This window comes from Thalia democratica, chromosome 8 (genome assembly GCF_965202585.1).
Source record: "Thalia democratica chromosome 8, ktThaDemo2.hap1.1, whole genome shotgun sequence".
Classification (NCBI taxonomy): Eukaryota; Metazoa; Chordata; class Thaliacea; order Salpida; family Salpidae; genus Thalia; species Thalia democratica.
This window is the reverse complement of record NC_139172.1, coordinates 19024540-19042642: the sequence shown is the minus strand read 5'-3', so window position 1 is coordinate 19042642 and position 18103 is coordinate 19024540. Positions and strand designations below refer to the sequence as shown.

General features: G+C 27.8%; 1 protein-coding gene across 1 annotated transcript; it reads left to right on the top strand.

Moving 5' to 3' along the window:
* Window positions 1-4306: 4306 nt before the first annotated feature.
* LOC145842233 (uncharacterized) lies at window positions 4307-14911 on the top strand. Its single transcript, XM_082949651.1, has 3 exons — window positions 4307-5423; window positions 10063-10279; window positions 14314-14911. The coding sequence occupies exons 1-3, from the start codon at window positions 4364-4366 to the stop codon at window positions 14486-14488; spliced, it is 1452 nt and encodes a 483-aa protein (XP_082805777.1). The 5' UTR covers window positions 4307-4363; the 3' UTR covers window positions 14489-14911.
* Window positions 14912-18103: the final 3192 nt, after the last annotated feature.

The following is an 18103-nucleotide window of genomic DNA, read 5'->3' as shown; positions in this document are numbered from 1 at the left end:
TTAAAAAAAAAAAACTTGCTTTTAAACGTTCTTATCTACTATTAAAATATAAAAATGTCGAACTAAAAACTACTACTTTTAATCATTAGCTAAGAAAAATTTTACTGTTTTAACAAAGTTGTTTGTTAACTAACTTTTTTTGCGAAAATAAATCAGAAGTTTTTATTTTATTGTAACTTATATATAATTGAACTTTATACTATTGATTTTAAAATTCTAATTACCTACTTAGGTTGAATTAAAAAGTCTATAAAGTTTTAAATTAGATATTTTTTTAACTTTTACTTGAGAAATAAAGTAAAAAATTATTTAAATCATTTATATATATTTTTATTGAATTTTAGTTTTGAAAAAAAAAAACTTTAAGTTATATAAGTTTAATGAAATTGTATAAATTCAAAAAAAGTATTTTATTGAATTTTTTTTTCTGCATAAAGTGTTATAAGTTTAATAGATTTAAAAATAAACTTTTTGAAAAAGTTCAATTTCTTTTTATTAAGTGCTGTGTTTTTCAATTTTTTAATAACTAAGTTATCGTTCAAAATTTTATGTTTATTTTATTTAAGAAACTAAGCACTTTTAACAGCCTTGGCAGTTTTTTTATTTTTATTTACTTAAGTATTTAAAAAAAAATTACATAAAATTCTTACGAAAAAAATATATAAAAAAATCAGTCGATTAATGGTTAAAAGTCATTTTTCACAAGTATAATTCGTTAAATTAAAGTAGTATCTAAACTTCTACCAATAACATAAATTAAACATATATTTACTTAACTGATTCTAAATTAACTATTCAACTTATTCATAAACTTCTGTTTAATTGTTATTTAAAGTTTTATTTTTTTTTAGAACCTTCTTAAGCTTATTCATATAAGATAAATAAAACTAAATCTACTTAACTAACTGTAATTAAAACTACTTACAACAACAAAAATTAAATTAATCTATTAAACATATGGGAAGTTTAATATAGCCGAGTTACACTCAAACCCAAATCTCTGCAATTAAACTCGATATAAAAACAAAAGTTTTTCGACAGACGCTGAAAAAGTTTAAAAGTTCACAACGATAGCCAGACACGGTTGGGTTTCATTCGAAATGAGCAAAATAACAATGCTGTGAACGATCATCAGTCTTTGAAGCCGTTTAAACATTTTGTCAGGTACAAGATTAATAACAATTTATTTGGCCTTTTGTTATTGTACGTTTAAGATTGTCACTGCTCTCTGTGCAAACGCGAATTTAATGTTTTAACTGATTCATCGGCTTAGCGCGAATGTGTTATTATTTCTTGTACAAAAGAATTTTTGATTAATTAGTCTCATTTTTATCTCGTAATAATCTCTTTTCGAGCTTAGAATGTAAACTAAACAACAATCTCTTTTTAATTATATTTTGTTTGTAAACAATAAAGCTAATTTCAATGCTAGTTGTTATGATGCACGAATGTTTATATTGAATTTATTTCATACCATTATATAAAATGTCAAATCACGTAAAACAAAAAGAGCACTAAATAATATTTTTTAGGTGCATTTTTTATAGCAGAGAAGAACATAACGAGTATTTCACTAAACATTATCAAATTTGACATTTTTATAACGAAGCTTTTTGGTAAACAATTTTTTTCTTTTTACTTTATAAGTTTGTTTTAAGCAATCAAGCCAAAAAAAAATAAAATCATAGTATCTAGCAAAGAATATTTTTTGGGTTCCGTTTTTTTCAGACCACCAACATATTTGTTTGATTAGCTGACTAACTTAACTTTTCAACTTTTAAATTTAAAGATAAAATTAGATATTTTGAAACAGTAGTAGGATTATGTAAAGGATTAATGTATCGTTTGTTATTGTTAGTAAAAAACAGTTATTAAGTACATACAATAGTTTTATTTGTATCTAAAACAAAAGTGAAACATACTACTTATTAGTTTTCATATACCTTGCAATTTACATTTCATTTCTAAGTATACCGCATTAAAAAGATACGACTATAAAAGTAGCAACATACAGTGTCATTTTCATAACTTGGATCTAGACAGTTATACTGACTTTGCTGATACACTAATTTCAAGTGATTCTTACGACAACACCGCAATTAATCTAAGTAGTTTACTGAATACACAATATATTAAACCTTGCATTTTAAGTTTTAGTTACAATAACTACTTTTAAAACAACTTTATTTTAATAATAATAAGTTTGAAATAAAGCAATATAATTGTAAAAAAGTGTGTATTTGTTTATAATAGACTGTGAAATTAAACTGTGTAAACAATTTGTTGCTCACTTCTAGAACGATCAAGACTTACTTTTAGATTTATTTCTTACAAGTTATAAAAACATACCGCAATAACTCAGCCTTGTTGTGATTAGATGTCAACTTTTATTTGTAGCAGACAAAGTGGCGGTCGCACAGTTACGCTTACGAGATTTTTCATCGGCCACCGCGGTGGATGCTCACCTTAATCCCTGATTGCATTTCTCAGCTTTTTTTTTCTTTTTACCAACTTAATAAAGTATAACCCCGTTATTTCTAGTGATTCTAAAAGCTTGATAATAAAGGTCTGTTAAAAATATTTAATTGGAGTAGTTATTTTACCATTTATTTATACACATATGTAGCCTCAAAAAATACATAGTTCAAGTTTTATATGTTAGCGTATCTTAATAGTGGTACTGTTTTTTATCTTTATATGCTTCAAAGTATAAATTTGTTCTTTTAAAAAATGAATAAAACATACATTTGTAGATATAACTTTTTTTAAAATTGAAAAGTTTTGATCAGATGTATAAATGTTTTACTTTATAAAAGTTAAACCAAAAAATATTTTTTGATACTAGTCAAAATAGTGTTTTCAACTTAAACTATTTAGATATTTTAAACTTTATAATTTTTTGTTAAGACTAAAACATTAATAATCTAACTAACAGGTTTTGGGTAAGTAATTTATAGAATCAACAACTATACCATAGCTTTTAAGATATTTTTTTCAATTAGTAAATTCTTCTCATTCTGAAAGACTTCAATAAAAAACTTAATATTAGTTTTCTCATTTAAAAAACCTTATTCAATTAGAATTCGTAGCAGCCACAGCAAAACAAAATTTTTTTAAGGTTTTAAGCGGTCAATAAACGATGTTTCGCAATTACTTTTTATTTCCCTTGGTACCCAAAAGCGTTGGGCGCTTATTCATAAACTTTCTTCACTCAACGATGCCCTTTTTAAATTTTCGGCCGACCCCAACTTTCTTTTCCTCGAGGGACCCAAGGGTTATTTTAAATCTTGTCAATACGAACGTAATCTCTTTAAAGCACACATATTTAGTATTCACGGTTTTAAGTTGTTCAAAAGTTTTGTTCGCGAGATCACGTCTTTTATCATCACAAGCAAAAGCAAAGAACTGAGAGAGAGGCGTAGAAAAAATCGGCGAGGCAAAATATCTTGGTTTGCTCCGAACACTTACTTGTTTCTACACTCATCGGTAGCACCAATAGTACTTGAAAAAGTTTGCAATTTTTAAATCTTTTAAACTGTCTAAAGTTTTGATTTAGACACGCAGGTGTTAGAGTTTTGTTTTTATTTTCTTTTATGATAAAGTATGAAAGAATTTATTATTAGATTTGAAAACAATACTAGAGGTGTATACTTAGAGATTACTTTTTAGTATTTTTTTTTTTACCATTTAACTGTAGTTTCATTTCATATATATGTTTAAGTGATTTTTGTAAATAAAATATTCAGTACAACTTCATCTTCAAATTTAATTTACTAAAAATATATCAAAATACGCATTAAAACTTAATAGCTATAACATTCAATATACTAAGATCTACAAAATAGTAAGCAAATATATAAATTTTTAATTTAACTCAGTATTACAAATGTTTTTTTTAATTATTTTTTCAGCTAGTTGCAATTTATAAATCGAAACCGTATTTTTTTTTTGTTATAATAACTTTAGAAACTTAAGTTAAATTCACAAACTATATGTAGTTAGACTTAGTAGACTAACAAATTAGTACTTTGTGTCAGGCTAAAGAATAGCTGCTTAATACAATAGGCTATTTATAGCACACGCATAGTAAACTTTAGTACAAACCTAAAATTAGCTATATAAAGATACCAAGTACCTCATTTTACCGGTAAAATCTTATACCTTTCTACATGCTAATCTTTTTAGATTTATCTTAACAACAGTATTTATTTAAAACTAACTCTTTTAAGATTGGGTATTAAAGTACGCCTTGGTTCTTGACCTTTGTTGTAATATAATACAGTAACGACTTAATTTTGTAGATTTCTGTAACACTTTTTAATAAAACTTGGTGGAATTCAAGCAGCATATTTGCACCACGAGAATGCAGCAAGTCCGACACCAGCCCGAAAACGTCCACTTACAGCAGCCGCAAAACGGATCGCACTCACTCAACGGCCACGACCGGATGGCTTTCAGCATCAACCAGATACTGAGCCCGGTGCCCACCGACTCCAGCAGCACCGAGACGAGAGAGAACTTTTCCAACACCCCTCAGTGCCAGTTCGACGACAACTCGCCGCAGCCCAAGTCAATGCAGGGAAACATGGCAAGCACGCAAAACTCCGGCTACATCTACCCACAAATCAGCAATTACTGGAAGAGCGACTTTTATAACAACCAGCTGTACAACAAGCGGCTGGGAAATCATCCCGGCTTTTATCACCACGGAGGCTACAACGGCCAGCAAAGAGATTCCGGACTCTACGGTCAAAACTACCAGAATGTCGGTCTGAAACCTAGCAACTTTGCCGGCGCCGATCTAACTCCCCGAGAGTTTTTTTCTAACAGCTACTCTTATTATGATTACAACAACAACAACAAGCAGCCGAACAGACACTTGGGTCAGAGCACATACGACTGTTCTCGAAACAACCAGCTAGACACGGAAGTTAACAACTCCAGCTTGCCAAACAACAGCTTTAAATTCGGAAAGAACGAAAAGTATTCCAACATGAGCTACCAAAACGACAGCGGGTGTACGAGCGACGGTCACGATGATAAAAGGAGCTCGGCAGGAAGGTCTGATTCTTCCACGGCCGATCTCCACTCTCGAGCGGAAAACTCCTCGAGAAAAGACAACTTTTACGGGATTCCGACGAGCAGCATGAACGGAGGCATGAGAAACGGAAACGCAAACCAAGGTCCTCACAGCAGTTTCAACCCTCTGGCGCTCGCGACCAACTCCCAGTTGGGCAGCGATCCCGCCCAAGCTCAACCGAATTCCTCATACTCTGCTGCGCACCACCAAGCAGCAGCCATCGCAGCAATAAACGATCCTGCTAATCGCTTATTAAAAGTTTCCGCTCAATGCAACTTCCATCGGCCGCCTCTGCTTTCAAACACCTTCCCGTGGATGGAAAGCAGGAGAGAGCGAATTGCGCGTAAGTCTCGATTTTTTTTTTGATATCTAAAAATCAAGGCTAAAATCAAAGTTGTATTTTCAAGATAGTTTTACTTACAATAGTAACAGCAGATGTAAAGTAAAATAAAAAACACCTATTTAACGTAATGTTCTGTATGTTTTTTAAATAGATCTTAAAAACTATACCATAAGCTTCAAAAATACCGTTATGCTACGAGCAACAAAGAATGAATGCATTTTTTTATTGGTAAAAAGTTTATTAAAGTTTCGTATTGCAACGGTAACATCACTTGCTTAGATTTTTAATTATAAAAACAAAAAAAATGTTCTGCAAAATAACTATGGTTTTTTAAAATTAAATGAAAACGGTGAGTCTTATACAATTTGCTAAGATTTAAAGAAAAAATTAAATGTGTGGTTTTTGTTAAAAAATAAATCCAATAAATCAAATAAATAAAACAAAAGTCTAAAGTACTGTACATTTAGATTTTACAAACACATAAAAAGTGTAATAAATAAATCATTTATTTTAGATCGTATACACAATCAAGGATTTTAATCATCAATTAAAGTCTTAACATTAATCAAAAAATATTCTTTTGTTTAAAACCTTTTTGCGCAAGCACAGGTAGTCAATTACCAATGAAAACTCATACGTTAAATGGCAACTTAAGTAGTTTAAGTGCACGATTTATGGCATTTAAATATTAATGGGTATTTCTGTAGCGCATGTAATCTTGTTAAAAAGCAACAGATTTTGAGTTTTTCTCCAACTTAAAAAATACTTTTACAAAAACAGTTAGTATAGGTTTTAAACTCAGAATTTCAACGGTGTTTGCTTAAATTAAAACTAAAAGCGCTATTTCAAGTTTAAGCAAAAGCGCTTGTCAGCCATTTAAAACTATATTATTTGACGCAAAAAATACTAAAAGTGTCTAAAACTTGGTATGTTTATTTATTCTTTTTGAAGATGCTTTACAACACAGAAAATAAATAAAAGTACACGAATTAGCTGTATATAATTTACATTTAAATAAATAAGCTAAAAACAAAAATTCTAATAAATAAAATCTTGCAACAGACGGTGTCGATTTATTATAACTAGGTAAAAAGTTATGTTAAATAAATGTTTAAATTTTAATCTTCATAAAAAACTTCAAAATAAAAAACCTCAATGCTTTTTAAACAGAAGTAAAGGTTTAATATGACAACCGCTTTGACACTGATGAGACGTGATAGCGGCTAATCTTTTATCTCGGCACCATTCGGTCATTTTTATTTTTGTCATCAACACAAAAAAAAAAGTGTTCATTTTTTACTGAAAGAATTTTTTACTAAAATGTAGCAATTTTAAAGACAAGCCGTAAAGTTATGAGATAAAAGTAGATTAAAACAAAATGAATTACAACTATAATTAGATTTTGGAAAATACTTATGAAAAAAAAGATATGTTTCAAAAAACATTACCAAACAAACATAAGCCAAAACAACTTAAAACACCGCAGATTAATAAGTTAAACATCTCCTAATCGAACAAAAAAAAAAGAAGCCCAGTGACGACCTCATGCAAAAAACTTTATGACCAATCAACCGTGGTGACGGCAGCAGGTAGCAGGAATGATTTGCGGCGCCACGGCGATCTGACACGCTTCGATCGCAGCAATCAAGCTTGTTGCAGATTCCTCATATCGCTCGTTTAATAATAATGCCTCCGCGCTTTGTCTTGTCGACGAGAACGGCGGTGGCGCACGGACCACCCTCGAGGGGGAGACGCGGCGCCCGGCTAAGCTCAGCGAGTAGCCAGAAACCCGCTCTCGAGAAGTCGCCTCGCCGTGAACTTTGCAGTCATTTGCTTAATACCAAAATGTATTCTCGAACAATTAATTTGCTTGTGTTTGTGAACACGAGATAACAAATTGTCTTTTTTGCAGTTTTGGTTTTAGTCCAACTCGCTGGATTTTTTAGGTTTTCTTGACTGCAGTGCATTAAGTTTAAGGGCTAATAAGCTTTGATAAGTTAATCTGATATTTCTTTAAGAATATGTTCTTTTTTTTTAATTTGACCATTTAAACTGAATTTCATTGAAAAAGTTTATAATGGAGAATACTTAAAAGTCTTTAGTATAAACAATTATAAAATAAATTTGAAAGTTTTCTTTATAGTTTGCGCATAATCTTGATAATAAACTATGTAATTCAAAACGTTAACAACTAAAAAGAAAATATTTGCTTCTACTGATTTAGTTTTTAAATTACAACATAAATAAAAAAAAAAAATTCTTATACTACCATAAGTGGTTGTATTTTTGTACATGTGTGTGTAGTACACAGAAAGAACGATTGTATAAAGTTAAAAGTACAGACACATCGTTAGGTTCGATAAAAAAATTTAAATGTAAATCATGAAAAATATACATCTTTTATAAATAAGTCTGACAAGTTTTCAAACTTACAAATACGCTATTAAAATCGTGGGAATTTGTTTCCACTTTTCAAGTGTTTTTTTTTTTATGACATCGTTCACTGCAAGACAAATTACGTGAGTTAATCATTTCAAAAACCCACTACACGTCGTCTGCAGTTTTTACTAACATCAAAGCCCAGACTCTTCGCGCAAACCTGATTTGCATAGCCGCATGAAAACCTAAAACTTGCAGGTGAGCTCGTGTTGGGTAGTATGTACCGCTGTTTGTGTAAATAAACGCACTGCCGTAAGTTATAATTGGCCAGTTGTTAGAATTCGTTGTGGGTAGCCTCTGCTTAGGCTATGAACAAAATATAGCTGGCAAAACTAGTTGGGTTTGGTATGACAGCATGTGTATGCTTGTTATTGCACAAGAATTATCAGCAAAAAACGAGCTGGCCGCAGTTGAATGTTATTTACAGTAAGCAGTGACTGATTGATGATTTGATAATTCGGTTTTGATCGGATTTTGTGAAAGTTAAACTGTGTGTGCAAGTGCTTATACTTATTTTGAGTCGCTTTGCTTAGAATATTTATAACTTAAAGTTTAAATTATTAGTTTTTAAAACTTTATTTAAGGTTAAGCGTTATGCAGTATGTATGTATTGTAAAACTTTCAGCTGCTTGTTTTTATTTGTAGTTGGTATACTGAACTTTTTACGATAAATAAGAATAAATCACAAAAAGTTTTGTCTTAACGTTTAGATAAAACTTAAGCACAGTAACACAATAACAACAGTTAGATTTAAAACAAGTTAAAATATATTATTAGTTTTACTTATATACAATTTATGTTTTGTTTTAATATGTATAAAACTTAGCGTTTAAAAACTAACAAATAAATCAAAAATATCTATATTGTTTTAAAATGTAAATTTCAAGTGCATTTTTAAAATCATACTTCTAAATTTAAATAACAATAACATCTACTATACTTACCTTATAAAAAGTACAAAAGTTGTATAATAAAATTTGTTTATATTTATGAAACGTCTAAGCAATTTAAGTTTAGAGGTTGAAGCACGTATTGATAAGCTGAATAATTTTTCAAAAGCGTTTAAACTTTTATAAATCATTACTCATTTTAAGAAGTATTAACAGAAGTGCAAATTTATAACATGTCGTCTATTGCAACCAAAAATGATTTATAGTTGATAAAAACTTAACGACAAGTAGCAATCATTATAATTTTTGTAAAATATATTGGCACTTATTAATCTCCTTGCTGAAGAAGATTAGTGTTTTTACGTCCTTATTTGTAAAACAAAATCAAAATATTAATAACTTTTATGTAAAGCTTAGTACTAATAATTGTTATTAAAAACAACTGTCTCGGTTGTACCATGTTTAATAGATACTAAGTATTTTAAGGCCTTTTATTTAAGCCATGCTGTTGAAAGTTTTTATGTAGTTCATTAGCAAACTAAAAAAGTTAAAGCAGAATCGAAAATTATTCACCTAATTGAATTAAAATTTAAGTAATTTTTTGGGAATTCTATATTTTTTTACGAAACAAGTTCTTTTTTAACCTATCATTAAAACAAAATACCTCTATATCTTAAGAAAACTTAGCTTTAAGTTTAATCTGTGTTTTATTGAAATAATAACCATAAACATTTTCTAGAAAAGTGTAAGTTTTTTATTTTATATAAAATTTTGTTGTAAGTTTTTTATTACTTAAGTATATTCAAATTTCAAGCAATTTCTTAAAATATATACATACACATTTTACTTTGAAAAAACAAAACATACTACTGTAATAAACACTTCAATAAAAATTATTTCGCTAAAATCAAAAAATTTGTTTACAAAAAACAATTACTTTTAATGACACTAATCCTAAATGTCGTGACATAGTTTAATTTAATCACAAATAATTACCTTTAATTGGCGAAAAGAATTCTTAACGAAGAGCTATTATAGTCTTATTTAAAGTTCATTGTCTTCAAAATTTTTAGAACGTATTTGTTATGTAAGTTACAACTTTAATTTTATAACTAAATGTTATCCTGGAAAAAAAAACTATTGAGCAAAATAAACTATATTATAATTATATTATAGGATAGTTTCTAAAGTATATGTTTTTAAGATCATACGATAAACTAATTAAAACCAACATTACAACGATGCTTTTACTTTAAACTTTTGCTTTCGGTTTTCCAGTCTGCTGAATTATAAAAGTTTATCTTTTTCAGTGAGCAGACGCGTAGGCCATCCCTACCAAAACCGAACACCACCAAAGAAGAAAAAGCCCCGCACCTCGTTCAGCAGAGTTCAGATTTGCGAGCTGGAGAAAAGATTTCATCGGCAAAAATATTTGGCCAGTTCAGAGCGCACTTCGCTCGCCAAGTCGCTGAAAATGACTGATGCTCAAGTTAAAACCTGGTTTCAAAACCGCCGCACAAAATGGAGGTTAGATGCTTAACGAGCATATCAATATCTTTTTTAGTTTAAAACCGATATAGATATCTCAGTGTTAAAATCTTTTTTTCTATCAAAAGTTTTGTGTTTTTGTAACTTTTATGTGTTACTTTATCCAAGTTATGTACAAATTAGAGTTTGCTAAACTAAAACAAAGTAGTAAAAATACTCTAAATATAGTTATGGTTTAAGGTTTAGTTAATAAAAATAGTTTCTTAAAGAAGGATTTATTAAGTTAAACTGTTACGTACTTGAAAACTGAAAAACTAGCTTGTTGTGACAACAACAGTAAAAATTAAATATGCCTTTAATATTTTAAACATACATTTACAAACAAAGAAACGGGTACTTAAAAATATAAACCATAACTTTTAAACAGAAGTTTAACTTAGTATTTCCACCTAAATTTAAAGATAAACATAAATATACAGTTTAATTATTTCATTTCTTTAAAAGTTTAAGTTTTAACAGATAGTTTAAAAACTTGTGTAAGTATCTTTTTTAATTATCAAAATTACGATAACATCTAAACTACAGATGAAGGTTTTCAAACTTAGATTTGTTTATACAAAGTTAAACAAAAAACAAGTCAATAAGCTAAATTGTATATCTATTTAGATAACTTAAGAAAATAATACTTATATTGTTTTATTTTTGTTAGTCAATTTATATTTTAAGCTAAGAAAAACTATAAACTTATTTGCTTTTAAGTTTAGATATATTTTAGAGTTTTAAGAAGTCAGCTAGTTACTTGTTTTACTGAAAATAACAAAACAAAAGCAGTATAAATAAGAACGAGCTTTTTTTACAGTGTTTTATACTTTAAAATTTTGACTAAAAGGAATATATTTTGCTATTTTGCTAAAGCTTAAACCAACGTCATTAAATGTCACTTGAAAAACAGGCTGTTAAAAAACAACCACAAACAATTAAGGATTAAAAACTTTAATAAAACTAGTTGCGACTAAACTATAGTGCAATAAAAATAGAGGTTACTAAACAATGACCTAGTAGGTTTTACATTTAAAAGAAAAGTTAAAAGCCAATTTAGTATATATAATAAAAGCTTTGCATTAAAAATGCATGATGTCGAGTTTTTATTCACACTTGTTATTGAACAATAGAACTTAAAGCACTTAATTTAGAATGTCATTTTTGTAACAACTGAGACTATTAAAAGACTTAAATTAAAAACAGTGAACTTTAACATGTATATTAAAATCTTACAACTCTAGGTCAAAATATGAATGACAGTTTGATTAATTTTTGTCATTGTGTCAACTTGGCTCAAGTTATGTTTTTGTGTTAGTTGTCAATAAAATTAAATTGAATATTAAAATCTAGTATAAAACATCTAATGGTTTGTTTTACATAGTTGTTGCATTTAATATATGTTGAAAAATATATCAATAGCGTTAAACAAACTTAAAGAAGGTTAAGTTTTGTCACTATTTTTTCTTGATCGCTTGCATAATACTGGTTTAAATAATAAAACCTAAATTGAACGGAAAAACAACAAACAAAATGTATCAAACTATTTTATTATATTTGTTTTTATTTGAACAAGTCTTTTATGATAACTTTACGTTATAAAGTCAGAAAAGGACAAGTATACTTACTCTACAATTTTTCGATCAGAGAATTTTTGTTAAATTGCAACCAGAAAAAAAAGCTAATACTTAGTTGTTTTTTGACTTTAACAGAAGGTATATATCAAAAAGCAGGGTACTCTTTAAAGTTTAAGTTTAGCCTAAACAATAATCATCAAAGTGTTTATAGTATATACTAAATCTTATAACTGTTTCTATTTTTAGAAATATATGACTTATAAAATTTCCAAACTTAGATTATATTATTACTTGTAGGTTAAACCTGCACTTTAAAAAATTTTAAGCTCGGTGAAAAAAAAACATAAAAGTTTAAATAAAAAAACTTGCTTAATACAACATAAAAACTTAATTAAATTTTATAGATACTTCGATTAGATTTAATAATTCTGTTTAGTAAGTTTTACGTACTCGTTTGCTTAAAGTTTATTAAAATTTGTAATTAATATCTAATAGTTTGATTTTTTTCTTAAAATTCGGCCATTTTAAAGTTAAATTTCTTACTAAGCAAAAGTTCTTAAAATTACAAAGCATTTTTTTTATACTTAACAAACAAATCAAAATCATTTAATTAGGTTTGCTAAACTAATTGATAGTATAAATACACAAACTTTATGTTATAAAAGTACAAAATGTAACGATTGTTTTAATGAAGTTTGAACTTTTTGTGTTGTTCGTAGAAAAAAGTTCCTCCTTATGATGACTCTTTTCAATATTGCTAATACACCAATTTAAAAAAAATAACAAGAGTTTCATTTGTTAAATTTATTAATATTTATAGGTAGTTAGTTAGAATCAAAAAGTTCTTTATTAGGTTGATTTAACTTTAGTGCAAACTGTATCAACAAACTTTTGTAACAATACCCTAAACCAAGGTTGGCTTATACCAATATTATCCAATTAGTTTAAGTATAAAACTGAAACCTTTCATTAGACACGAAAGAAACAAACTATTTTTAATACAAATAAGAGTTAAAGTAAAGTTTAAAAATAAAAAACAAAAATCAATTTTTTAGCTTAAACGTATCAAAACTTTCAGGACACAACAAAGAGCTCTAAGCTGGATTATTTCTCAGTTATTTTGTTTATTTTAAAACTAAATAACAAAGAAACTTAAACAAACTGGCACTTTTACGCGTCCTGCTTTAAGGGTGGTCTTCAGGTTTATGGCTGTCTCACCAAAAAAAAGTTTGGTCAATTAACATTTGTTCATCTCGCTTTAGACAGCGATTTTTAAGGATAGGTGTCAACTGATTGAAACTCATATTTTGCTGCCAAAAATAAACATTATTTTACATAGTACAAAGTTTCAGGCATCAGTAGTTTTTAATATTTTTAGGTGTTTAAACTTAAATTGTTTTAAACTTAAGCCAAAAAATCTAAAAAAACAGAAAAGTATATTTTATTTTAGTAACGACTAAAAAGTTACTAACATCTTAGGCTATAAATTAAACTAGCTATCTTCCAAACTCAAACATCAACTAAAACAACAATTAAAATAAAGAAAACGTTCACGTCTTTTCAAGTTACCCAAATAAATACATTCAAATCGCCACTACTTAAAACGCTCGGAAGCAGATTAAATTTAATTGAAGAGGTGAAAGTTCGCCACTCGGCACATTGCTCGCAGTTGACAAAGTCAATACGAAATTCGCGTTAAGCTGGTAAAAATCGACCGGTGTGCGCGCGAAAGTGTGATAAGCCAAAAGTGCCACTTGTTATGATTTTTTCTACTTCAACAGTCGTCGCTGGCAAATTGGTTTTGCCGTGCAGTTGACTGCCCGGTGACAGTTGCAAGTCGTTATGACTTCTCTAACTTAATTTCGCAGCACATTTAAGCTCGTTACAGCGAAATTCAACGACTATCGCTCTTTTTTGTTGATGTTGCACGACGTGTTTGCGTTTAAAGATGGGGCAAAAAGTTGCAGCGCATTGATTTTTATGAGTCGTTCTCAAATTTGCAGTAAATTTAGGTTGTCAATATAACTTTTTTAGAACAGTGAAATCTGCAATAATGTCAGTCAATGTTTTATCGCCAACTTTTTTTTTGTTTTTATATGAAACAAATTTTGTGAATAAATCTAATTTAAAGGTTTTTCATGGCAAAATTTTAGGAGCCAACAAAACCTTTCTCTTTTATAAAACAACTAGAGAAATATTCTGATATATGTTTTTTTTGTCTGATAAAAAATAATACGTGTGCTCAAAAACGTTTGACTACAAATTGATTCTTTTTAAACAAACTAGAAATAATATTTTGTCGTAAGTTTTCACAGTTCAGACTTAACACTATAAACACATTTTTTCATTAATAACAAAACACGTGATAGTAACATTTAAGCAGCAACACTTAAAAAAATACTTTTTGTGTTTGATGGATTGTGACCGAGTCCTAAAACAATGTTTAAAAACAAACAGGAGGCAAACGTCAGAGGAGAGAGAAGCTGAACGTCAGGCGGCCCACCGCCTCATTAACCAACTCCAGCAGGAGGCGCTCGCGAGAACCCCCATCCCCGCCCCCGACTCCATTTGCTTGCGAAACGCGTCGCTGTTCGCGCTTCACAACCTGCAAGCTCGCCTGCAGAACCCGTGATGATTTTTTTTTTTCAGAAACAAAACAGTACCGAATGAGAGCCCTGAGTTAGAGTGGGCGAGTTGTGCGTATGTCGTAAGGGTCGTGAACCATTTTCAGTAAGAGCGCTGTATATACTGATGTGTTTGTATTAAGTTATAATTTTCTGCTATGACGTTTAGTTTGCTGAAACTAAGCGTTAGAGCTTCAATATAAGTTTTAAACATAAACTTTTTTGTTCTAATGGTTTTTGAATTTTTACCAAAGTTTTATGACTAACTTTCAACAGCTTTAAAAAGTAATTAATATCATGCAACCAAAAATTGTAACTTCGATTACAACATTATCTTATTCTTTCTTAGACCAAAGTTTAATTAAATTAAGGTTTCAAATTAAATTATATTACAAAAAATTACTTATTCTTTGTTTTCTACATTTTTAGAATAGAAAACAGAATGAATGATTTAAATAGCGCTATTTATAATTTTCAATTGTTGTTTTTATGTATTTGATGTTATTTGTAACAGTTTAATTAGCTAAAATTAGAAAACAATAGTTCTAAGTTATTACAAAATAAGTACTATACCTTTTTTGTAGACAAAAATCTAAATAAAAAATGTTAATGTCTTAATTTGGTTAATTAGTAATCTTAATCAAAAAATCAGTTTAGAAGCAATTAACACTGTGTTTGTTTTTGTTTTATCTTTATAAAAATTTGTTATATACTTAAAAAAACACTGAATCGTTTTTCATTACAAAATTATGACTTTTTATTACACTTGTATTAAAAAGCGTTAGTAAGTGTTATCTTACTTTTTAATTTAACTATTTTTAATTGTTAGACAATGTCTAAGCACTTCTTGCAATATTTTTTAGAGAATAAAAAGCTAAAAACAGTTAAGACTACTTCTAATATCAGTAACTTTAAGTTGATTAGATGAGAAAATGTTAGTTGAAAATAGTCATTTTTAGTTTCATAACGTTGATACGTTACAAAGAACGAAAAAAACTTGTTACTGCCGTTTAAGTAAAATAAATAACAATGTCTTTTATTTTCTAAAGTAAAGTTTCAATTCAATTTTAAGGTTTTTATATAGGTTACTGCCTGAAAAACTAAGCTTATATATTTTTATATATATTTAAATTAAAGTTTCATTTATAGGTTGTTAATAGGTTATTTTGAAATTATTAAAAGTTTAACTTTAATGTTTGAATCTTCAAGCGTATAAAAAAAAACTCATAAAACTTATTCTAAAACTTAAACATATTATATTTATATATTTTTCGATAATAGTATTAACAAAACTTTTGTATAAAAAAAGTGTTAGAGTTTTAAATAGTTGAATATAAAAATAACTTGTTTTTTTAAGATTACTTACTTATTATTGTATGTAAAAATAATAAGTATAATTAAGTTATTAAAAATAAAAACTTTAGTCAGCTGATTAAAAACTTAAATTAGATTAGGATATTTTTCAATTTTTTTTGGTTACTTTAGAAAAATCTCGATATGAAAATACTTAATAACCGTTTAATGTGTTAAGTAAGATTTTTAAATGTTTTACATTCTTTTTTTTTTTCTTCACATATACAAAAAATGCTAAAAGTTTGAATAACTACTAATATATGTATTATAAAAGCAAAGGTTTTTTAAAGTTTTCATAGAGTTCTAAAGTTATACTTTTATTAGCCTAAAAGTTATAAATTCTAAAAGTATATTTAAGCTGAATAAAATTACTATTTAAATTAAATTTAGTAATCGTTTTGCTGTCAAACTTTACCTTAAACTTGCTTCTTAAAACTTGGTCTCTAGACTCTGCAAAAGTCAAGTCTGAAATATTTACAAAACACACAATTTACTAAACTAAAACAAAAACGATGCTTTAACAATGATTTTCTACAGTAAAAATAATTAAAGGTTTAAAGTATACAAATCATTTTTATTCGTTGCAACTCAAATAAGTACATATTAAAAACCACAAGCTTCAAACAAAAGTAAAAAGTAAGGGCGACATAGTAGGATAGTTTTTCAAACTTAAATATGTTTTAATTAGATAATTTAAGAAAACTCATAAAACACATCCGTTTAAAAAGTAAATTGATGTTGTAACCATTTTGTAGTTTCCATATTTAACTGAACTTTCTTTTTTATAGCTTAACATTTTTATGAAAACTTTTTTATTTTAAGTTTAACAGCTTTTAACTATTAAACTAAGTTTTAAGAAAAATTTTTTTTTAACTTTACTAAAACTAAATTTTATTTTAATTACTAGATAGTTTTAAAAACTCAATATTTTTTGACTAAGATATCTTTTTAAGTATCAAAGAAAAGATTACTATATCTATTCTATTAATATTTAATTTAATTGAAGGAAACGCAATTCAAAAAAGCTAATTTTAAAACTTTCCCTACAATTTTAAGTGGATATCTTGTATAAGTTAAGTTTGTTTTTACTTTTCAAATTACTTTTAATATTTTTGTTATTTTAAGTTAATATTGTTTTTTGTAATTTATTTTAGATTAAGGGCGGGCAACGTTCGGCGCGCCAATTTTTACAAGTTTTAAGTAAAACAGGGCCCGCAAAAGGCAAAACTGCGGCTTGCAAGCTTGTAAATCTGCCCCACTAAGACAAACGTTGATATCTAGTTTATATATTATTGGATTTGAAGTTAAGAGCTTAAAAAAAGAGTTTCAGGTAAAATTTACGAGAGGTTTGAAACTTCGGTAAAAAAATATTCACATAGAAATATAAATTTGTTTAAATTAATTGGATAGTTGAGTAAGTTTACTGAATAACATGAAAATTAAATAATCTGGTCCGCAAAAAACTAGATTTTTCCACATCTAGCCCGCCGACTAAAATCGTTGCCCAAACCTACTTTGAATAGTCCCAACTTAAAATTTTTAGTTACGATCAGTGTCTAAACTCATTCTTTATAAACGCTAAAATATTTTTTACTAAACTCTTTAAACAATACATTTAATCGATTTCTCTGCTATATTTGTTTTCAAAATTCACCGTTCACAAAAAGTATATCTTTAGTATATCTTTAAAAAAGTTTTTTTTTGTTATTTCTTAAGTACGTTTCTATTTTAGAAATAAATTAAAGTCTATCGTTTTTATATATAATATATAAAACAAAACTATTGTTTAGCATCACTTGTAGTAAGCTATTTTTTAATATTATGCATTTAATGAAGTTACTGTGCGCATTTTTTTTTCAAAAAACAAATGTTTTAGTGCTAGTTTTATTTTATACGACAAATTAAGGTTAAAATTTTCTAAGATAAGTTTTCGTTATAATACACGCTATCGTTTATATTACTATAAAACACGACTAAAAATTTAAACTTTTTAAAACTCTTAAAATAAGAAATAAAACATTACTCTATAACCTTTTTAAAAGAGTTTATTTTTCAAATATATATTTGACGTTATGGGGGGTCGTTTTGTTCTAAAATTTAGTTTTAATATTCATGAGTACAATCAAGTCTTATCTTTTATACTGATAAATAATTGTAGTCTTAAGACTTTAGTATCAAGGTCAAAATGGCATAGTTACCGAAGACTACTTTTAAATTTTGAAATATAGCAGATATATCTCAATCGAACTAAAATAAAATTGCGTAACTAA